Here is a 25,327-nt window from a genome sequence, read left to right on the forward strand (position 1 = left end):
TGTTAGGGGATCACTGAAAATGAAAGATTTAAAGCGACTACAGAAATGTCAAAATCAAATATTCTTGTTTAGATTATTATACGCCTGTACAATCTATGTTAAATTCTTTAAAGTTGCAATCCGTCAAACACAGATTGGAATACAATTATCAAGTACTTACGTATAAAATCCTGAATAATCTCGTCCTGTTTACCTAAAACAAGCTCTACCTCAAAGTGCTAACCCGTATCCCACGAGATCAGTTTCAATGCACCAATAACCTTGCCAAACCCGGGCCCGATTAAAAAAAACAGACCTTCTCGAGTTCTCGTACACAGCAGCAAAGTTATTCAACTCACTACCCATACTTACCAAATGTTCCGCCTCACTACCCATTTTTAAACGAAATGTCCGTAAAATTCAAGTGGGTTAATTGACTTCTATTTTGCGATCGCTCACATGAAGTACTCCCACCACCTCTCTCTCTCTCTCTCTCCTCTTCCATGTTCATCTAATTTCCTATTTGTATGAAATGTTTTATAGTTTGTTTATATTATGTTTTTAGTGTATATTTTGTGTATTTGTATGTGGATTGTAAGATATATTAAATGTGATTTGTTTGTTACAGCAGGGCCCCCTTGGAATGCAGGGCTCCCTTGGAATGCAGGCCTTGTGGCTTGAATGGGACCACCCTGCTTTTATAAAGAAGACATGAATAAATACAAAATAAAAAAAAGCCAACCAAACATTGGTAAATGACACAAAATACAAACTTTATTCCCATCAGCAAACATATATATATATCAAAACAAATCAAATTGCTAGGAAGGCTCATTTCATATCATAAGTTGCCCAAAATAACTTATGTACAAAATCCTATAGGATGTTACGGACACTACATTTATACTTTGATGCAATATATAAGTAATCCATTTGCTTTTTTTTCTGCCATCATTGCATCATGTTACTACATATCTTGAGGCAAACAGAGAGTATCTTTTCAAATCCTCATTACCATGTCTCTTGGATAGGACTTAAAGTGAAGTCCACCCTTTCAATAGAAGCAAAAAATCTAACAAACAGAAAACCTAAGTTGATTTATGTAGTTCCAGTGGTGGCCCAATTGGGGTATTTTTTCCTTCTTTTCCATCTTTTTTGTTCACTTTTAAACATTGAAAGAAGCCTAATTTAGCCATAAGAACATGAACGAAGCATAACTTTACTAACTAACTCCTCTTAAGGAAGATGAAAGAAGACATAAAAAAAGAAAAACATCAAAAATAGGAAGGAGAGATGACATAATGATATAACGAAGGAAAGCATGAGGAAAGAAGGAAGAAGAGAAGGAAAAAAAAAAGGATAATACAGTACATCATGTATAGCATAATCAAATTGTGTCTCTTATTAGACATATATTAAGCATGAAAACCCTAGATTTTTTAAAAGGCGATGTACTTTATTATTTTGAGAAGTAACTCTGAAAGTCTGAAAGATACAATAATGTATCTCATAGGACCTTACAAGATTTGTTTAGTGAGACCAAAAAACAATACGTTTGGAAAAGAAAGTACCCATGGAGTTCTTGTATATATTATGTGGTGCAGGATGTGCGTTTGGTGAAGATTGCACTGCATGACTGTGTTATCCTCGTGTCGTACATGTATGTGCTGCAGGATATATTCAGTATTTTTAGAACCCATTTTTAGGAACTCATTAAAATAACGTTGTTATTTTGGGGGTCATAAAAAGACCACATTCTGTACTTTATGAAGAGTATTTCGACCAACTGAGTGGTATACTTGTAAAACCTTTGACAGTGTACGCCAAAAAACAGGAACAAAGCATTAAACAAAAAAGAAGAAGTGATAATTAATCTATATGCAAAATCATGGTATAATCAATAATCATTTCTGATACGTTTATTCGATAATCTTCAGATGTTCCTTGATCGTTGTTGATGGTGGCAATTAAACCAGTATTCATAAAATCCTCAGATATATATATATATATACAAATGTCGGTAAACAAGTCTCTCTCTCTCTCTCCATTAAATAAGCTTAATTTATCGAGAGAAATTGTGAGCAAAAACGTAGACGATGATATATTTCATAATTTATATGTAAATCCCCTCAAAAGGGGTGTCCTCGAAAGAAGGTATTTTTTTCCACAGTCCTCAGGAGACACTAGACGTACATATACTGGTGTGTGCGCAAGTGTTTATGTGTGTTAGGACATAAACTACAAAGTAGTGACTTATACTTTTAATAGGTTAATATTATACATATTTGATGTCATAGACAGCTTTTACATTGTTAGAATTTATTTTAGAAAACTGTTATCCAGAAAAGGAGGTACTATTTTTGGCATGCAGGCCTTGATATTATCCCTTCTGTAGTGTCCGTAACACAGATCTGTAGTGTCCGTAACATGACTCCTACTCTGTACTACCCTCGATATTAAAACTAAAACACAATGATGCATTTAGTTTTATACTTTATTACATCTAACTAATATTGTTTTACCGTAACATAGGAAAAACTGCGATAAAATGCAATCAAAATTCCATACAGATATTATAATAAAGATTACAAATATTAATAAGTATTAACATTAGAGTCCTGTTAGTGTGCTAATCACAAGTGTGACACGAGTACAGTATATGTATAAACAAATTGCACATGAGGAAGGATTTAGGTTTTATTGGTCACAGTAAGAATGTCAGATAATTAAAGAATGTTGTACTGAAAAAAATCACCAGAAGATATAGAGAAAGAGGTGGAGAGGAGGAGGGAAAGATTGCCTATACAAATTGATGTAAATATTATAAAAAGGAAAGAATGTGTTCAGTTTCTTGGTATTATAATTGATGAAACACTTAATTGGAAACCTCATATTGATTGCATTTCGTTGAAATTATCTCGAAGTATTGGAGTTTTGTCAAAGCTAAAGCAAGTTTTACTATCAAATATTTTGCTAATGTTGTATAATAGTATGATTTTTCCACATGTAAATTATTGTAATACTATTTGGGGAAATACTTATGCATCATATCAGAAATATCTGTTTAATTTAGCTTATAATTGATTACCATTACCTTTCATGTCTGTACCTTTCCTATCGCACTTTGTATAAATGTATCATGTATGTATTTCATCTTTTGCGCAAGCTGCGCCTTGAGCATTTGACTGTCAAGTGGATTTGGCGCCTTATAAATCATATGTATTATTATTATTATTATTATATGGATAAGATTTATTTGTTACAGAAACGAGCCGTGCGTATTATTACTAAATCTGATTATTTAGCCCCATCACGGCCACTTTTTGTTAAAACACACGTAGTCCCAATTTTTGAAATGATTCAATTTAATACTCGCATATTTATGTTTAAATTTCGAAATCGCCTATTGCCAGAAATTCCTAATATAAACTTTGTTATTAATAGTGATATTCACTCGTATTCTACTCGTCAGAAAAATGATTTACATTTATTTCAAGTTCGCACGACAAATGCACAAAATTCTTTCTATTTAAATGGCATTAAGGAATGGAATAATTTGAGTAATGATATTAAGAAAAGTACAAGTCTATCTCGATTTAAGGTACGATGTACACAGTTATTATTAAATGATTTATGTAAACAAGTTTGAGCAGAGGAGGATATTTTGAATGTATGTGTGTATGTATATGTGTGAGCGTGCATGTGTGTTTGTATCATATTATTTTAAAGTTTTTAAACTGTATAATTTATGTGTAGTTTGTTTTTCTTTTTAAGGCCCCACCACAAGCGATTTGCTTCTAAGGGTGTCCTTTAACGTATCATGTTTACTATGTTACTCATTTGTATGTACATGTTTTATTTCATGGTTAAATAAAGTATCAATTAAAAAAAAGAGAGAGAGGGGAGGAGGGAAAAAGAGAGGAGGGAGAGACGAAGGGGTAAAGATGAAGAGGGAGAGGCAGCGAGAGCAGATAGAAAGAGAGAGACAGACAGACAGACAGAGAAAGAGAGAGGAGAGAGAGAGAGAGGGGGGGTAGTGGGAGTGAAATAGAAATAGAGAGGAATGACCAGAAATAAAGAAGAGAAACGAAGGCAAAAACACATCTAGAAATGCATATCGAAAAATTCAATACCATACTTCTCCCATACCTTAACAGAGTCGACTCCAAAATGAATACAATAATTACAGACTACAAGAAATACATTAACATTAACATTTTTTAAATAAGGTAATGGGGGCAAGTAAACAAAATACAAATCACATTTTCTTGAGCCCGTTAAGCAAAATTTTCTGGGGTAGCAAAGGTAGCACATAATTATGAGATCAACTGTACGCATAGTGATTCCCTTCCCAAATCACAGTACACGTATATTTGAAGCTCATCAGTCTTGAAATGATCCTTAAAATTATTATGATATTCATGCAGGTTTTTGTTTGTTTGTTTGTTTATTTTATTTTAGCACGGTGGCATACTTTAGCCAATGGCTGTTCTTCAGGATGGATGACAGACGGACGGACAGACGGATGTGAAAAACGGAAACACGATGTATTGCCAACACTCACCTTCGCGTCAAAGATATTACAAGTATTCTGTACTTATTAATTGTTTTTATTTCCGGGCTTGTGAATAATAAACATTTATTATCCACGGTCATGAAGTAAATGACTGATAATCTGAATTGTATATGTTATCCCTTTCAGAAATCTACATCATATAAATGAACCGTTTTTTTGTTCACAATTCACGTTCTGGTATACATATCACAATTGATGCATTTCAAGTTCAAGTTCAAGTTCAAGTTCGTTTATTTTTTTCATTTTCATAAAAAACACAGCAAATGCAAATAAACATACAAGTCTATATACATACAAGGAATGGTCAGTAAATGCAATAGTTTAAAATGAAATTGGAGAACAAAGGAAAAGCCCATGGGGGCTTTGTATAAAAAGTTCCCCGAATATTATAATTTATGTTATTTATATTATTAAGCATATATGAGTTAAAGATATCACAAAATACAGCGATAAACACAATATAAAGACAAAAAACTACAAAAACACGTATCAAATGACTTACAATTGGAGGGGGGCAAAAGGGTTATTTTAACGGTACTCATAATAAAAGGTCAGTTTCATTTTTTGTGCAAACATTGAACTGTTAGTATATAAGCGGAAGACTTGAGGTAGAGTGTGCCATATGTTTGGCAAAGTATTTCTTACAGATTTTTTACAGAATGAACTTTTAACTTTCTACAAATGAAATGTGTTGCAAAGCCGAGTATTGTGAGAATGAATTTGGTTATTGATCAAAAATATGGATGATATTCTTTTTGGAAGTATATTTTGAAAAAAATAAAAACCAATTAGTAGAGTATGGTATTTGAACAAATCAAAAACATTTAGGGTTTTTAAACTAAGAAATAAAGGAGCAGAATGGGCATAATAATCACTACCTGTACAAATACGTGGGAGCCGCCTTCTGTAATTTTAAGAGGGTATTAATTTTTCCATGACACGAATTCCCCCAAATACTTATACAATATGTAAGATAAGGTAATATAAGTGAGTTGTACAAAGTAAATAAAATGGGAAATGGTACATGATATTTCAATTTATATAAAACACCAGATCAGATTTTGATACCTTGCTTATAACATTATCGATGTGGGAATCCCAACGAAGGTTGTTATCTACGGATACTTCAAGGAAATTTACAACATTTAATTTTGATATAGGTGTTGTATCAATACTTACAGTTACCTTATCTAGTACATTGGACACATTTTTACTCTTATTGTGAAATATACAAAAGTTTGTTTTAGAAAGATTTAACTATCAATTTATTAGCTTTGAACCAAGTTGATACCTTGTCTAATTCTTTGTTGACCTCATGCTCGACATTATTTAAATCAGGTTGTGAAAATATAAGAATTGTGTCATCTGCATACATAATATACTGCATGATATGAGAAGATTGATTTAAGTCATTAATATATATCAAAACTAGATGGAATTTTGACTGCGCGCAGTCGAAAATGATGCCTCCGCCATAGAGCAATTTAAACAAGTTTGGAGTTTAAATCTCCAGTGGTTCTTGAGATATCATGATAACAATCTCAATGTATGGAATTTCATAAGTAGACCTCTGTGACCCTTGACCTTAGACCTACGTGCTCCAAAATCTAATCAGATTGTCTTCCTATGGTGATACATACTATCATTAAGTTTGAAGTTTAAATCTCCAGTGGTTCTTGAGATATTATGATATGGTGATACATACTATCATTAAGTTTGAAGTGAAAATTCTCCAGTGGTTCTTGAGATATCGCGATAACGATCTCAATGTATGGAATTTCATAAGTTGACCTCTGTGACCCTTGACCTTTGACCTACGTGCTCCAAAATCTAATCAGATTGTCTTCCTATGGTGATACACACTATCATTAAGTTTGAAGTTTAAATCTCCAGTGGTTCTTGAGATAATATGATAACAATCTCAATGTATGGAATTTCATAAGTTGACCTCTGTGACCCTTGACCTTTGACCTACGTGCTCCAAAATCTAATCAGATTGTTTTCCTATAGTGATACACACTATCACTAAGTTTGAAGTTTAAATCTCCAGTGGTTCTTGAGATATCATGATAACAATCTCAATGTATGGAATTTCATAAGTTGACCTCTGTGACCCTTGACCTTTGACATACGTGCTCCAAAATCTAATCAGATCGTCTTCCTATGGTGATACATACTATCCTTAAGTTTGAAGTTTAAATCTCAAATGGTTCTTGAGATATCGCGCTAACAAACTCAATACAAGGAATTTCATAAGTTGACCTCTGTGACCTGTGACCTTTGACCTACATACTCCAAAATCTAATCAGATCGTCTTCCTATGGTGATAAATACTATTCCCGAGTCTTAAGTTTAAATCTTAAGTGGTTCTTGAGATATTGTGATAACGGACGTACGGACGGACGTACGGACGGACAACCCGAAAACATGATGCCTCCGGCACCACCTTCGGTGGCGGAGGCATAAAAAGTAATGGGCCGAGTATAGATCCCTGGGGAACTCTGTGTGTTATGTCTGCAAAATCAGAAACATTATTATTGTACATAGTAAATTGACGTCGATTGCATAAATAACTTTTTAAAAAATTAAGAGGGTTTCCACGTACACCATAAAAGCTCAATTTGGACAAGAGAATTGAATGATCCACTATATCAAATGCTTTTGGTAAATCCATAAATATTCCAATACAAAAAATATTTCTTTCCATTGCTAATGTTACTTTATCCTGCAAATCAATTAAAGCATGGGTTGTGGAATGATTACGTCAAAATCCAAATTGACAATCAGAAAGTATATTATGTTAAGAAAGAAAACTACAATCGATTATAAACACATTTTTCTAATAATTAAGATATACAAGGTAACAAAGATATTGGTCGATAATTTTTTTTTTAATGAATGACGATCTTTCTTTTTTTTTAAACGGGAATAATCTTAGCAATTTTAAGTTTGCTTGGAAACGTACCAGTTGACAGTGATATATTAAAAATGTAGACCAACGGTTTTACAATAGCATTAATGATTTGTTTGAATTTATTGCAACGTATGTTATCATATCCACAAGATTTTGTATTTCTTAATGATTTACACACAATCAATTCATTTTGTGATGTAGGCTTAAAAAATATTGAAGAGGAAGTTGGGACATGTAGGTAATCTGTGAGAAATGGTATTAACTTGAGCAAGGCGATTATTTGCATCAAACCTAGAACATGAGGAAATAAAATACGAATTAAATTCATCTGCAATAGATTGAACATTTTCAACCATTTTACCATCCTTTATAATATATGTGGGTAACTTAGGTTTTGATTTATTTAAAAGGGTATTGATAGTTTTCCATGTACCTTTGATATCAATTTTCGAGTTTCCAAATTTTAAACAAAAGTAATGTTTTTTTGCCTTTCTTAACAGATTATTCACCTTATTCCTATAAGATTTGAATTTATTTTCATTTACAAAAGACCTATTATGTATACATTTTTTATAAAGTTTATTTTTCTTTTGAATACACCGTATGAAACTTTTATTTATCCAAGGCTTTCTGATTTGCAATCGTTTAGTTTTATTTGGTACTAAAGGTAAACATTTGTTGTATACAATGGTTATATCCGATATAAATGTATCGTACATCTGTTCTATATCCTGAAGGTTGCATGTAAGATCATTTAAATAAAAAAATATCTATGAAGCACTAGAAACAGTCAGTAATATTGAGTTATAGCATGCTGAAAAGACTCGATACAACACTTTATTAACAGCAGGAATTATAATACAATTCACATAATCTCAATCTAGGTGGAATGAAACTGGAGATGCCGAGTTTGTGCTTTGCTTGTGTTGTAACAGCATGAAAGTGAGCGAGTGGCATGATACTTTCTACATGATTTCCAAACACTGTTACATTCCAGGTCTTCTGTAGTTACACGCTGGATGATGGTTAGGAGTCAAACATTTGGCGTTCTCGGAGAAAAGGAGCTTCTGGCTATAAATATAATGTGAATGTGAAGTAACTGAAACAAGAATAACGATTATGAATAGTTTCAATGAATTTTTAAATTATTCTTCTTTCAGCCTTTTGGTGGAAATATCGCACCGAAACACAGGCTTTGTTTGTGAAAAGGGCTCACATTCCCAGAAGTACTACACTGTTGGTCATAAAGGTGGATTTTGACAATGATTTCTTTCACACTCAAATAAATTGAATACACCTGTATCCAACAGAGCTGATTTTATGGACTATTTCACCTTATTTTTCACTTTTTCACTTGTGGATACTGTATTTGGACTACATTGTAATGCTGCAATATGCCAGATATGATTTTGTTCTTCTTTATTTGAACTCTCAAGGTTATTATCTGGTAAGTTTTATGTCAGATTTTAACTTTTTGCTTCGTGGTCCCATATGGCTAAAACTTTGCGTGCCAACTCCTGCCGAGGAGAAGCTGGTACTTCATCTTTTAGATTCAAACTACCTAAGGGAATCACAGTTGAGTCTTTGAAATATATTGTGGACTTGATATTGAAATATCACAACACAGTTCCCGATGAATTGTCCGCTATAGACTTTTATTTGGGTGAACTAACGTAGGTTTACCCAAATTTGAACATAGAAATATGCCGCCATTTTGTCTTCTTGAACACCGAAACGGATGACGTCAATATTACAGACGAGTCAACAAACAATGACTCTATTGTGTCGAATGATAAAACCGAAGATCTACAAAATGAGAACTTTTGTGAGGTATGTGATCTCCGTTGTGATGACAACAATCGCATTTGTTTGCCTTGTAAATGTCTAAACCTGCGAGTAGATCAACTATGCATGGACATGAAAAAGGTTCAACATGTTATTGAGTCACTTCTAGACAAAACATCTGACAGTTGCCCCGACCCAGCTCCCAAGGCATCTACACAGAACCCCCCACCAGAATCGCATTCTAAACAGTCACATTCAGCATTCCCCCCTCTTCCCGAACAACCAATGCCTCTTGGTACTGCAGAACAATTAGCAGATTACAGGCATAAGCGTAAAGATGACTTCATGCAACAAAAGAAAGTTGTGAGTGAAAGAATGAAGCTACAATGTGATGTCCTTATTGTAGGAGATTCTATTCTTAAGCCTCTCAGACCGTCCACGATGTCTTCACAAAAGAGAGTTAAATGTAAAACGCTTCCCGGAGCTAAAATAGATGACCTCTTTGAACCAACAAAGAATATGGTTGATAAGAACCTGCCCCAAACGGTCATCATCCACGTCGGATCAAACAATATGGCGATGAATGACTCAACAACAACAGAGAAAAAAGTGGAGTCACTGGCCCTTCAAATCCTAGGTGAATGCTCTTCCGTGAATGCGATTACGATTAGCTCCATCATCAAAAGGAGAGCGTATCAAAGTGACCTCCTCAACAAATTGAATGACACCAACAGTCGACTAAAGACAATGGCCCTATCCCACGGATGGGACTTCATCAACAACGACTCTATCGAGCCAATTCAACATCTATGCAATGATGGCATACATCTCAGTCCTGAAGGGGTTAACTTATTCGCCCAGAATCTTATTCGCCACATCAACTCAGAACGAGATAGTCGATTACAGAGAGATGATCAAAACGATAAACCTGTATTCCCCATCCCAAATGATGTTCAACAAATACATATTGATCGAAGGACTTTATCCTCCACCTACGCCACTCGCCATCCCTTCCCATCTGACCCGCATCCATTCTCCATGACAATGCAGAATCCGCATCAGCAAACTGCGTCATACGTGTCTGAAGGACCACAACTGCAACCTCCTACAATGAGCTATGCGCATGCTGTTTCTTCCCCTCGCTACACAGGATGTTTTTACTGTGGAGAAACAAATCACAAGCACCTACACTGCCGTTTTGGAGAAAAGATTAGGTGCTACCTCTGCAATGAAACTGGACACAAACGTAAATTCTGCAAAAATACATATACCTGCTAAAAAGCAGGCCAGGAAGACTGTGCCGATAATGATGCACTAAAGAAACACTCAACTCGTACTTATCTCTCTCCCGAGTTACCGATATCACATGAATCTCATATGAGAAACGTTGCTAGTTTAAATTCTGCTCTTCCTTTATTGAGTACTTGTAATCGAGAAGCTGACATAAATAACACCGATGAAGCAAGTGATTTTTCTGCTGATGAACATGATAGCGTCAGTGTGACCGAAAATTACACACCATTAAATAACCATGAAGTTGATGAGAAGGTTAGCCAGCATATATGCTTCTCTGACTCTAACAGTTTAACCTTATTGCAACTCTAATGATTTTGAACTGAATCATAATCTTTTTATCTCCGAAAATCATGATGAAGAAGACACTTTTTGTTGTCCTTATAACAATGATGAGGATGAAGTTTCTTCTATTCCCAACGAGAGCAATGTAATCATCACTTCTCATATTAGTAGTGATGAGATTAGTACCACTAACCAGGGTGATTCGAGAAAGAGTGGTTATTTTTTTGGTAAAACTCATAGTAGAATAAAGAGAAATTGTGGATTGCGATTTGCTCATCTAAATATACGATCACTTTGCTCTAATTTTGATGATTTACAGGTGATTATATCTGAAAATAATTTTGATGTTATTGCATTGAATGAAACTCGTTTATGTGAATTTATATCAGATGATAATATACGCATTGATGACTATGCCGTGTACAGAAAGGACCGTAATAGACAAGGTGGGGGAGTGCTTTTATATATCAATGATAACCGACTTAAGCATAAAATCAGGTCTGATCTCATGACCGAGGATATTGAAATGGTATCAGTCGAAATAAGTCTTCCTAAATGTTCACCCATAATATTAATTGCCTGGTATAGACCGCCGGGATCTCTTATTAATTTGTTTGACAAGTTCGAATCTATATTAACGAAATTGGACAATGAGAACAAAGATATTATTGTTCTAGGAGATTTGAACTGTGACCTGCTTGCATGCCCAGCAAGTTGCTATACGATGCGATTAACTGAGATTTGTGATACATTTTCATTGGTTCAAGTAATTAATAAACCAACTAGGATTGTACAGAATTCAAAGTCACTTATTGACTTAATCTATGTTTCAAATTTTTCAAAGGTAGCCGAAAGCGGAGTTATCCATACCGGAATAAGTGATCATTCCTTGGTATATATCATATGGGGGAAAAATCAAAGCGAAAAAACACAACATGTATATAGCACCTATAGAAGCTACAAACAATTCGATAATGATTCATTTTGTGCTGAATTCAGGAATAAAAACTGGAATATCGTTCTTAATGCATGTGATCCTAATGAATCTTTAAATGAGTTTAACCGTTTGGTATTGAGGATCTGTGATAAACACGCACCTGTCCGAAAAAGAAGAGTAAAACTTGATAGACCTCCATGGATCAATGCAGACATATTGAACATGATGCGTAAAAGAGACGCAATGAAACAGAAAGCTATTGACAGAACTCTGAAAGAAAACGAAGAGAAAGAAAGTGCTGAAAATGAAAACTATGTTAGAGAAGGCAAGGAAAAGGAACATCATGTCAATGAAATCAAAGCTACTAAAGAGTGGTTAAATTATAAAAAGATGAAAAACTATGTATCTTCAAAAATTAGGCAAAGTAAAAAAGAAACTTTTCATTATCAGATTGAAAACTCATGTCATGACGTGAAAGGAACATGGGCAACGTTGAATAAATTATTACTACGTAAAAGGTCAGGTAATAGCATAACATGTATAAAAAATGAGGAAGGAGATATACTCGACTCAAAAACTATTGCTCAAAAACTAAATGAGTACTTTGTCAGCGTTGGACCATCTCTTGCCAAAAACATTCCTTCTGCAAATAATTGTGTTAACGAGACTTTAGTAACACCGGCACACCATTCTTTTCAGTTTAGACAAGTGGATTCAAACGCCGTTTTAAAGGTACTAAATAGCCTATCGTTGAAAAAGGCAATGGGGTGTGACATGATTCCAGTTAAGCTGATTAGAATGGTCACCCCGTACATTGTGCAGCCTCTGACGTCTATAATTAACTCGTCTTTGCACACAGGAATTGTACCTAATGTGTGGAAAAAAAGCCCGAATTGTTGCGATTCACAAAGGAGGGTCTAAGGAACTGTGTAACTATAGACCTATTTCGATTTTACCCATACTATCAAAAGTTTTAGAGAGAATGGTCTTCAATCAAATCTATGACTACTTAAATGCCAATACATTGTTGAGCATTTACCAGTCAGGATTTCGACCCAATCACTCTACAGCTACTGCTCTACTAAATGTAACAGATGACTGGTTAACAAGCATAGATGAAGGTCAAATTGTATGTGCGGTAATGCTAGATCTAAAAAAGGCTTTTGATACCGTTGACTATGTGTTACTATTGAGAAAATTATGTATGTACGGGTTGGATGAACCATCACAGCTATGGTTTTCGAACTATTTACATGGTCGAGTACAATCTACATCTGTTAACGGTATAATGTCAGATTTTTTGCCAGTTGAATGTGGAATTCCCCAAGGATCCATTTTAGGACCCCTGCTCTTCATATTACATGTTAATGATTTGCCGCGTGGCCTCACCCACTGTAAAGTAAGCATGTATGCTGATGATACGGTAATATATTGTTCGGCAAATGATACCATAGAATTGAGTGAGAAGATTAATGAAGACCTAGAATATGTTAAAAAGTGGTTGATACAAAACAAACTAAATTTGAATATAAAGAAAACTGAATACATTGTATTCGGTACGAAGCAACGTCTGGAGAAAGTTAAAGATAATGATTTAAACATTACTATAGACAATACTGTGTTAACTCGAGTTAGTAAGTGTAGACACCTTGGGCTAATTTTAGATGAAAGGTTATCATGGCAAGAACATATTAATACTATTCATAAAAAAGCAAGTAACGGATTATATATGCTGAAATCTATAAGAAATATAGTAAATGAATATGAAATGAAATTGGTTTATAATTCACTAGTATTGTCTCACTTAAATTATTGTGATGTAGTATGGGGTGGATGTGGAAGTACACAGAAAAACAAATTACAAAAAATCCAGAATAGAGCAGCTCGAATAATTAATAGGTCCTCTTGGTATTCCTCATCAGATGAAAATTTAACAAGACTAAATTGGAATACACTTGACAATAATAGAACAAAGAATGTAGCAATTATGATGTATAAGATTGTCTCAAAACAAGCTCCTGAGTATTTAGTAGAAAGGTTTATATTTGCAGACCATACATACAATACACGTTCAAGTCTGTATAATGTGAAAACAATAAGACCAAAGACTGAGACTATGAAAAGATCTTTTAAATATAGAGGGGCCTTAACATGGAATAACTTGCCGCATGAAGTACAAGGTGCTAAATCGTTAAATATTTTTAAGGCAAAGCTGACGTAATACGAAATAAGTGTGTGGGGAGGGGCTAACTTATTAGTTTAAGAGAGCTTTGTTGTTGTTTGTTTTTAAGGTTTTATAGTTGTATACAATTTTTATCTCATAATTTCAACCTATTTATCATTGTTATTTATGTTATATTACTCCTACGCAATATGTTTTAAATGTCTATTCGTGTGCAATATGATCTTTGCAATACGTTATCAGTTTTTGTCTCTTTAAAAACAAAAACAATTATATATGTAGTATTTAACTGATCCATATTCATAATGCTCTTAAGTATTTATTATTATTCCATACTTCATTTTACTTCTACATTCTACATTATGTGTGTTTTCTTTTGTTTATTGTTTTAAAGTTTGATTATTTAATATTTAACATGAATACATAATATGTTTTTAACTTATTTATAATCTTGTTAAACTTCTTTTTGTTTTTACTTTATATATATATGCAAACAGATTATGATGATCATATATGTAACTTATTTAATTGTTTATCTTTTGGGTCTACCAATATAGTTCTAATTAAGTAAAGTGTTTTTAGCTTATTTCCTATTATTGTCGTGTTATGGTTGTGAATCTGTCAGTGTTATATTACTTTTGTTTATATGTCATGATTATGTTGTTTTTTATCGACACGGCCCTGATTGAAACCAGTCTGCGAACTGTTTCGGGCTTTTACCGTGTATAAATAAAATAAACTCAAACTCAACTCATTTATTCTTAATAGATCTAGATAATAATATACATTCTCATATGTTTTGGAATAATACATTGCAAGTGTTTGTTTACGTGACTGCTAAAGCATATGTGTGCTACTATGCTTATCAACTAGGGGACCTACGGCCTTAAGTAATAACTGACAGTAATGAGGATTAATGCCTCACAAAAGGGACCTAATATAGCACATCGACACGGTTTTGATCCTCGGGCCTCACAGTTACAAAGCCGATTTTTGCCACTAAATCATGACTGTACGCAGCGGGGGCTAGCGTAGGGGGCTGTCCCCACAAATAAAGGACAACAAATTAAATGCAATTACGTTATCAATAATTCAATGCATTTTACCCCGATCCCCAACGTTACAAAAATCCTCTGTTTGGCCATGCCTTGAACCATGTAACAATAAATTACAAATTTTTTCACTTAGCCACGTTTCTGACAAGGTCAGAATATTTCGTACGGATTTTGTTTCAACTATAATTGCAAATCCTGCACCTTATTTCTAAGACTACGAATATTTAAATGTGCAATTTTCAACCCTTTACCCTTTGGAAAGTCATTTATAGAGGTTCATGTATTCGTACTTAATTCAATGTCGATATCAACAGAATTTAGTTCACAATACTATCTTTTACTATGAAGCGGCATTTCTTGCAAAATACATTTGGTACATTGCCAATCATTCCACAAACTGGGGTAACAAACAAAAATCATTCCACCTTAATGACCAACAGTGTATTTCATGAATTCTCTGCATTATTTGTCATACAGGCATCGGTGTTATCAGCCGGGGTCATTGGTGCAGTAACAGAGTCATATGTAGGAGGAGACTCGACAGGAGCCGGGGATGGAGGAACATAGGGTGGAGCAGGGTCTGTAGATTCTGAGGATACTCCATCAATATGCGTAGCATTGGTAGCTGACGAGTAAGTAGCAGGAGTACCCGTCGCTATGATTGTTTGAGAACGTCGACTTCTATAGCAGCAACCGATGATAAGACACGTTGGTACAACCACAGCAATGGCGACTAGAAAAACCTCCCATCCACCGAGACCGGGTTGCCAACTTACATCTTCGTCTGAAACAGCGAAGCAAAAGCACTTCATCAGAGTTTAGTTTGTAATTTCTTCATGACTATCAAAACATTCACTTCCTTGGGGTATGGATCGAATGAAATTGGCCAAATTTCTGCAGGCATTATTTCAAAGAACAATATAGGTTAAAACATGACCTTGTGATCTGCCGTGTACAGCGTTACAAATCTATTTATTTGACTTGTAGCCAAAGAGGTTTAATCATCTGTTGTGTAGCCTGTGTACCCAATGTGTCATTTCAATGGTTGTAACCTCGTATTATGCCTTTGATCACTGTAATCAGAGCATGCGCTAGTAAATTCAACGCAATGTTTGCACTGCCCACCATTTATTAAAAGAAAAAAAGAAATCTCTCTCAATTGCCTCGTCAAAGACCACACCCAGTCACTGACGCGTCAGCAAATGACGTCTCGTAACTTACATTATGCCCAGTAGAAAAGATGCGTCAGTAAATGACGTCTCGTAAACGTATGCATTATGCTCGTTAGACACGATGCGTCAGTAAATGACGTCTCGTTAACGTATGCATTATGCCCCTTAGACACGACGCGTCAGTAAAGCTATAGTCACAAATCAGAGCAGCGACCGACCGATCAGTAGCCTGCTCGGTCGCTGCTGGAATTGAGGCATCGCCCAGCGATTTATGGAGAAGTCGAGCAGGCTGTAGAGCCCCAGCGATGCTTGGGCGGTGACCTGTCGATTTCCCGTCGGTCGCCGGTCGATTTTAGGTCAAAACTGGGCGAAATAGCGGAGCTTTTTCGCGCGGTGTCCCGGCAGTGACCAACCGGTGACCCCCCGATTGCCGGGCGGTCTCCCACCAGCCACCGGCTGATTTTAAAGAAATTGCCCGGCGGCCGGCCAGTGATCGGCGGGGCTCCAAAATACGCCCGGTGCCTGGCCGTTCGCCGCCCGGGCACCGAACTAATCGAGCGTTCGCCGCCGAGCGATTTAGGTCAAAAAGCGAAGCCGCTAGGTCAAAGGCTGCCGACTGATTTTGGACTCGCCGCCCAGTTACTGACTGATCTCCCAGCGGCGAACGGGCGGCGACTGCTCGACAGCCTTTGACCTAGGGGCTTCGATTTTTTTCCTAAATCGCTCGACGGTGAACGCTCGATTAGGAAACGAACGGTGCCTGGGCGGCCGCCGCTCGGTGGCCGGGCAAAATTGGCTAAAAACTCGCCGCTCGGTCGCCGAGCAGGCTATTTTTGGGTAATGTGACCATAGCATAAATGATGTCTCGTTAACGTATGCATTATGCCCGTTAGACACGACGCGTCAGTAAATGACGTCTCGTAAACGTATGCATTATGCCCATTAGACATGCGATATAATTTGACGTAAGACTGCGTTAGTGATTGTTGCGGTCTTTGACGCTCCATCAACGAGTGACAGCGTACAAACATTGATTGCTAAACGAAGCACAATGAATTGAATAACAGTGGTATGCACTAATTTCCATCATTATGCTTGATTAGCAGCTAGAGTAAGAATGTTATAGAATTCGATCCATGTACATGTGGAAGTATATAAGCAATACATCGGCATTCTACTGGTAACCTCATAATAATGTCTGATCGGCTTCTCAACGTAATTGTGATTATCTGTCTGGTCGCGATGGGCAAATCAACGATTCCTACTTACCTGGATAATAGTCATCCGTCTGATCCATATTGACGCATCTGGCTGTAGCCATGTTATTCCTTGAACAATAGTCAGGATCAGGTTCACCCCATGGACCATGTCTGCATTTATATATCTTGTCCTGGTCAAAACCATATGAACCGGAGTAACGGGTACAATATGACAAGCGGAACCAGATTGGACCATTTGACGTGTATTTCCCATCGTAGTTACTTAAGCTACCGCTCATCGTTAAATCCGTATGACCTAGCTGACTACAAAGGATCTAATGTTAAGATAGAAATAAAATGATATGCTTTATCATAAAATAAACTACATGAATCAAAATTATTATATGAACATCGTTAAATCCGTATTAAAATCAATAAAAATCAATAAAAACACCAAGAAAATTAACACTATTAACCTTATTTAATGGAACCTCATCTATTTTTATAAACAAATTATCAAGCGAATTAGTGTATCAAGCGAATTAGTTGTTAGGTACGACCTGTTTACGTGTTGCTACGAATAGTTACGAGTATTTACGAGTCCTTACGAATTTTAGCCCAAAAAATGAGAACTGAAAATGAAGTGTTCGAATTTGCAGCTTTTATACCTTTCCCCAAATCGTAAACAGTTTGTAAGCATACTTAAAGTATTAAAGTAAAATTGCCTCTCCTTTCACGGATCCTTGAGAGTATATACGAGTTGGCGATCCGTAAGGACTCGTAAGAAAAATCCGTGTATGTGAAGGGGGTATTAAGGATCCGTTGAAGGAGAGGCATAGTTTTTGACATGTCAAAAATCTTCTTACGATTGACTCCCTTTGTCCATGGATATTTTTTTCTGTATATAACTCGTTACGATCCGTAAGTATCGTAAACCGCCCTTAAACCGCTCGTAAACCGCTCGCATCAACACATAAACATCCGTCAACTGCTCGCAAGAATCCGTAAATGACTCGTAACAATATTGTTAACGACTAGTTAGGGTAAGTTTACGATTTGTTTAGGGATTATTTCGAGTGCTAAAGCGTTGTTTACAATTTCATTCGGGTCGTGTTACGATGGCTTTACGGATTGTTACAAGTTATTACGAGTACTTAACGTGTAGTTACAAGTACTTTACGAATAAACTTTATGTATTCTTACGTATTGTTTACGATTTGGGGAACGGTGCAAAAGCTGCAAAATCGTAAGGAATCGTAAATACTCGTAGCAACACCCGAGCAACACGTAAACAGGTCGTAAAATGCCCGTAAATTGCTCATAGTTATCCGTAACTACTCGTACTAATCGTTGAATTTTGCCGCATATATACATTGTAATAACTCGTAATAATCCGTAATAAACCGTATATATAGCTCGTAAAAACTCTTAAATCGGTCGTAAAAGTGGCCAAATCGTAAGGATCCGTGAATTGTGCGATTCATAAGAAAAATTCGTGTATGTGAAGGGGGTGTTATGGAACTCTCATGTTTGAAAATCTACCTATTGAATTATTTACATTACTTGCACTAAAATGTTATACAAGGTGAACAATATAAAAAATGCAAATTAAAAAAAAGGTATGCGGGCTATTTTTTGTCGTTTCATTATACCAATACTTTCCCCTCCAAATCTAAAATTTCTCTTGTGATGCAACATAACAAGCTGGAATGTAACTTCAGTCGGTAAATTCAAAACTCGTTGGAAAATGACATTGTATTGACCTAAAAAAATATATTTTACATTCTTAATTAAGAAAAAGGAGCCTCATTTCCTTGACCAAAGCAATAAACTCACCTCATGATCGTAAAAAGAATAGTCGCAAATTGGACCCCATATTCCATCATGATATATCTCAATGACTCCATAATTTACATTGATCACTCCGTTCTCGTCTCTGAACCTCACGGGGTGGTTTGCTACACTCTCTGTGGATTCAAATATAGGAAATAATTATGAAAAGAATAGTTCTAAATAAACCCTCTCAATCCTCAAAAAACCTTTCAGTACTTAAAGGGACTTGGTAACATTGTTCAGATGAGAGAAATACGTGCTGCTAAGGTAGTGACTTCAATGCTAGATGTACAATTAGGCCCGAATTCACAAAGCAAGGTTTGAGCTCAGACCGGGTTTGAGCTCAAACCTCCTTTTGTCTCGCCAAACCTCCTTTTGTTATTTACAAACCAGGTTTGTAAATAACAAAAGAAGGTTTGGCGAAACAAAAGGAGGTTTGACCTCAAACCTTGGTCTGAGCTCAAACCTTGCTTTGTGAATTCGGGCCATAAAGTCTGAAAATCTAAAAGTTTGAGTGAAAACGGACCGTTATTAGTGATATAAATTGGAATTCTCCCAACTATATTATTACAATTTAATTTCATTTTAGGTGAATGTAAATCGTCACAAAGCAATGAATTGGCTCTTTATGCCATTCCAGACATGTAAGTGTTGAAAGATTTTTAAAGGCCTGTCTTATGTCTTCTTTTCATGGAAAAACGGTTGAGAAAATTCAAAAAAAGCTGGGAGAACTTACTGTTAATCACTGTTAGAGGGTGTTACACAGTGACACCTTCACAGAAAACCGTAGATATCTTTGTGGTTTGAGATTTTGTTCAGGACTTTTTGCATGTTAGAGGGTTGGTACAGTAAAAGGAATATAATATGTGACATTTCATACAAAAAAGATGCGATTTTTTCCAGCAACTCTCAACAATGTTACCGAGTCGCTTTAAAAGGAAACCTCACCCCAAGAAATAACTTTACTTATTCTGACAGATTTATTATATTTTTGCCCATTAATCTACAAGATTCCTCATCGAAGTGTGTGAGAGAGGCATTATAATGTACAGTTTCTCAGCACGACATGGGCATCGCCATTTTCTTGATAATGTGACGTACTACGTGAATTAAGTCGCTTATCAAGTAAATGTATTCAAATCTATGGATGCTTCCTTACCAGGTGTGTGTGGTGATGAAGCATTTCATTCACCTGCTATTATCCTTTGTACTACAATTGCCAGAATGCAAATTGCATAAATAATGTTGTGCTCTTCTTGGGGGAAGGTTTCTCATTGATGAAATTGATTTGTCAACTGCATGTTATATTATAATAGTTTGTAATGAATTAGTTACAATTGCCACCCTGTTATACATTTTTCACAAAATAAAATTTCGATCTTCTCAGCGATGATTTTTCCTCATTGAAAAGTTAAGGTTTTGTTATTGATTAAAAAAGTCTTCCAACTAAAGCTTGGTTCATGATACATGTACAACTTTAACTAGTACGTCACATTTTCAAGAAAAAATCTTCGCCCATGTGACGCTAAAAGGCATCACATTATGCCAAGAAATATCTTCAGTACATCAAAATCTTCTTCTTCTCTTTCTTCTCAGTACGTAGGCCTACACTTATTATCTGGGATGAGGTTTCATTTAACCACGTATACACGACTTTGGAACGGAAATAGGAAGTTGCGATTTCCTTAATCAGATACAAAGTACGATTCCATGACATTTGCTCCGGCGACAATTGCTCCGCTTTAAATTTCATACACTAATCGAATGGCTAACTTCAACCCTGGATTCAACACTATACCCTACCCTAAACCTAACCCTAAACCTAACATAAAACCCTATTGAAACCCTAACCCTAACCCTACATCTTAGACGAAATAAAGCCCGGAGCAATTGTCGCAGGAGCAAATGTCGTGTCACCACAAAGTACTTCACAATTTGCTGAACAAAATAGTACTTGACCACTTTAACAACCAGGACAACAGAAGAACACTTCAAGAAGAAGGGTTGAACCAATGAAAAAGAACAAGGACAATTTGCGTTCCTTAATGGAGCTCTCACACTCTGCCGTGTAGGCCTACCGTCCACCTGCCGGGCTATTAAAAAACAACAGAGTCCAGAACGTTGGGTTTTGAGCGAACTTGTCCCCAGCCGCAAAAAAAAATTCATAAAATTAATCTTTTCACCGTTTCGTTGCCATCTTCTGACCGTTCTCACCGGGCACATACCGGGTGTTAAACGTGCTTCTACCGTCTTCACCGCCCAGATTGACTTTTGTTGACAATTTTGGCCGTTTCCATACCGGGCCCATACCGGGTCTCGAACGTGTGCACCGGGTTTGTAGCAGCCACCTACCAGTCACTTAGCGTCCCCTCACCGCTCGGACGTTATGGGAACGTCAAGGCGTTAACAGGATGTTACCCATGCGTTAACGCCCGTTGGCAGTCCGGTATGAACACTGTAATGAGAACGGTATGAATACGTTATGAAGACGGTGGCACGGTATCAACACGTTCATGACACGTTCACAACCCGCTTACAACCCGTTGCAGACGGTGGATATTTTTTTTGCCCGTTCATCACCGTTCTGTAACGGGTTATGAGCGTGCTGTGAACGTGTTCATACAGTGTGACCGTTTTCATAACGTATTCATACCGTCCTCATACCGTTCAACACCGTCCTCTTGCCGCTTACTTGCGGCCGGTGCCAGCCGGCCAAAGTTTTGAACATGCCCAAAACTTTCGCCGGGTCCCACCGGGTGTAAATAAGCGCCAACGCCCTATTAACGTGTTGCCCGCTTTGATAACGAACCACCGTGTGCCCTCGCCGTTCTCCACCGTCCGCAGACATTTTCGCGCCCGGTGGCACACGGTAGGCCTACACGGCAGAGTGTGAGAGTCACTTTATCAACCTTGCCCGCCTCCAAGCCAAACCAAAAGTACGTGAGGTTTTGATCAGAGACATGCTATTTGCAGATGACGCTGCTGTCGCAACCCAGACGGAGCAGGAGCTCCAGACCCTAATGGACAGTTTCTCCAAGGCCTGCAAGGACTTTGGGCTGACTATCAGTCTGAAGAAAACGAACGTCCCGGGACAAGGTGTAGTAGCGCCGCCATCCATCACCATTGATGACTACAAGCTGGAAGCTGTGAGCCAGTTCACGTACCTTGGGTCCACCGTTTGCAGCAACCTCTTCCTGGACGCAGAGCTTAACAAGAGAATAGGAACCGCAGCAACAACACTCGCTCGCCTCACCACAAGGGTGTGGGGTAACACCAAACTCTCTGTCAAGACAAAGATGACAGTGTACAATGCCTCCGTCCTCTGTACGGGAGTGAGACGTGGAAGACCTATGCCAAGCAAGAGAAGAGACTTAATGCCTTCCATTTGAGGTGTATCCGCCGCATACTCGGCATCTCATGGAAGGACAAAGTGCCGAACACCGAATTCCTATCTCGTGCCGGCCTTCCAAGCATGATTACCCTCCTCAGGCACCGCAGACTCCGCTGGCTAGCCCATGTCCATCGTATGGAGGATCGATGGCCGAATCCCCAAGAACATCCTCTACGATCAACTGACAACTGGCAAGAGAAACACTGGCCGCCCTCAGAGATGTAGTTAAGAGGGACTTAAAGGCTCTGAAGGTTAACACGGAACAGTGAGAGGTACTCGCCACCGACCGCTTGAGCTGGAGAAGTACCCTGACAGTGCGACTGCATGCAGAGGACGACCAACTGAAGAGTGCAGCGGAAGAGAAGTGGACTCGCAGAAAAGAACGCTGTTACTCACACGGCACAGGGATAATCCTCATGTGCGACTTGTGTGACAAAGACTGCCACTCAAGCATCGGTCTGTTCAGCCACAGAAGGTGCTGTTCCAGCAGGACAGACAGATAGGATTCACACCCATGGTCTTCACAGACTGAAGGAGGCCTACGATGATTAGGAATAAATCATTGTCAAAATCATTCCATAAATTGGGGTAAACATATTATTCCACCTTAATGACCAACAGTATAGTTAGAGTAATACCTTTATTGAAGTTTATGAAATCTATACTTTGTTTAATCAGTGTGTTCATCTAGGCAAATGCTCCACGAGGAGGAACTGAAATTAATAGCTGCGATCCCCTTCTATCGCCATAAAAATAAAAAATAAATCTTGAAATGTACAAGGGTGAGTAACTAATAATTCAACAATTCAACAATATCCTTATAACAAACTGTAACAAGCTGATAAACCTTGCACTTGAGTACCATGTTCAACAATTGCAAATGTTTTTGTAGCCTTTTGTAGGCCTATTGTCTTATAAAACTGTAGAGAAAACATTCACTCAAACATTTGAATACATGTTGATTATAAACAATTTATATTTATATACATACTTTTTTTTACAAATGAATCTCATTATACCTGGAAAATGCGCAAGCTTTTTTCAGAAATAATTTGCAGCCGCCAGACCCTATGCAATTATGCAGATACAATGTACCTGGGGATCGGATTTCTGTTTAGAACTATACAACTTTCCTTCTCTGCAAAGTCATTTATGATAGTGACAGAAAATTTACATAAGATAAATTGTACCTCATTTCAGGATACTCGATGTACGCTGTACAGTATAGGTTTTAGTAGAGCTCACAAAAGACTGTATTTCTGTATACAAAGGTCATTCTCATTCACCAGGGAGGTGTTGATTTGGGAATTCGAAATTTGTCCTTATCATATAGGCGAAAATTGTAAATAACGGTAGTTTATAGTCACATACAGTAAACAACTGAACACTCATTCATACCCTTACCAAGTTTTGTATTTTTTTGAGTATGTGAAACGTTGATTTGTCCCGATTAACATTTCTTGAGAGTGTGACATATTGAAGTTTACATCTTAAAGTATTCTAGATTTACGAAAAACACTATCAACATAACATTTACAAGGGGTATAAATAATTTAGTTGTTGTTAAAGAAAAGCGTGTAATTACCAAACAATAAATGATTTAACCGAGAAAATAATAGATACAATGTTATTATAGGCGACACTTGAAATATGCTCATCAGCACGTGAGCTATACCCTTGTATCCCACTAAAGGCCATTCAATATTATACAAGTATCTTTGCATGAAACACATTTTGCTCGATATGCGTATAACTTCTTGAAAAAATTTGTATCAATTTTGTAAAGAATAGAATTATAGATTTACACAGTAGTACACTGGATAATCAAAGAATATTTACCATATGGAAAACAGAAAGCACTGACTTCATCATGCTCCTGTTGGGTTGAATTAGGTCCGCTCAACTCTAGTATGAAGCAATCAGTTATTTTCATATCATTGTAACCACATGATATATCGTCTATAAGAATTGGACGCGAAGAACGAGCAAATTCACCCCCGTAGTAGTAAAATGCACCTGCATATCCAAGATGACGACAGACTGTATCACGGTCTATAGAGGAATAGTAGCCTGCAGCTACGTAGCCCCACTCGCCTTTAAGAAAGACTTCTAGACGACCTTGCTCAGTGAAATCACTCCCAACCATTCGTAGGTCAAAGTCTAAATCAAAAAAATCATGAACACATAGAAAAAAGAAGAAGCAAGAATCAATATCAAATCATCAACTAAGAATCTTCTATCTACATAATTATCAAGGTATTTTCTCCCAGTTACAAGGTTGATCGCAACATTTTTCCTCACATCTCTGTTTCTGCCATTCTAGTACACTCTTCCACTCCATGTCTTAATGTTTCCCTTCTAACTAGTTCTTCTTTTTGGTATGATAGAGTAAGGGTTAGGATCCTCGCATAAGCCATATTTAAAGCATAAGAAGAACAAGAAATTTGGGGCTGAAATGTAGAAGTATCGCAGGGGTTGTCAGAACTCACTGCACACACCCCCAGTATAGTACGACAATACTCTGTAAAGAGGTCTGTACTAAAAAAAAAAAAGGAAGAAGAAGAAGGATAAAATGAATGTAACGATAAATATAACAGTGGTCCCATCAGGCTGATAAATTGTTGTGATTCTGTCTGTCGAGGGGCACGGGCTTTCTTCTGACGTGACGCCACATCGAGGGTGTAACATTTTTGGCTTTCAGAAATAATCATTTATCTTTGTCCTCA

At 36.8% G+C, this 25,327-nt stretch overlaps 1 protein-coding gene across 1 annotated transcript; it reads right to left on the minus strand.

Annotated features, from left to right (window-relative positions):
* Positions 1 to 14,888: 14,888 nt before the first annotated feature.
* Positions 14,889 to 24,555, minus strand: LOC115929769. Its single transcript, XM_030999753.1, has 4 exons — positions 24,441 to 24,555; positions 19,214 to 19,344; positions 17,448 to 17,712; positions 14,889 to 15,790 (listed from the first exon to the last, which is right to left on the minus strand). Exons 1-4 carry the CDS (start codon positions 24,532 to 24,534, stop codon positions 15,453 to 15,455), a joined length of 828 nt encoding a protein of 275 aa, XP_030855613.1. The 5' UTR covers positions 24,535 to 24,555; the 3' UTR covers positions 14,889 to 15,452.
* Between the last annotated feature and the right edge of the window lie 772 nt (positions 24,556 to 25,327).

Source organism: Strongylocentrotus purpuratus, unplaced genomic scaffold, assembly GCF_000002235.5.
Source record: "Strongylocentrotus purpuratus isolate Spur 01 unplaced genomic scaffold, Spur_5.0 spur5_scaffold_5, whole genome shotgun sequence".
Lineage (NCBI taxonomy): Eukaryota > Metazoa > Echinodermata > Echinoidea > Camarodonta > Strongylocentrotidae > Strongylocentrotus > Strongylocentrotus purpuratus.

Excerpts from the sequence above, each read along its gene's own strand:
- LOC115929769 (XM_030999753.1), bottom strand. The coding sequence starts at position 24,534 with ATGAAAATAACTGATTGCTTCATACTAGAGTTGAGCGGACCTAATTCA. Across the intron at positions 19,345-24,440 it reads TGCTTTCTGTTTTCCATATG|AGAGTGTAGCAAACCACCCC; the intron begins GTAAATATTCTT and ends TTGAATCCACAG. Across the intron at positions 15,791-17,447 it reads GACGGATGACTATTATCCAG|ACGAAGATGTAAGTTGGCAA; the intron begins GTAAGTAGGAAT and ends TCGCTGTTTCAG.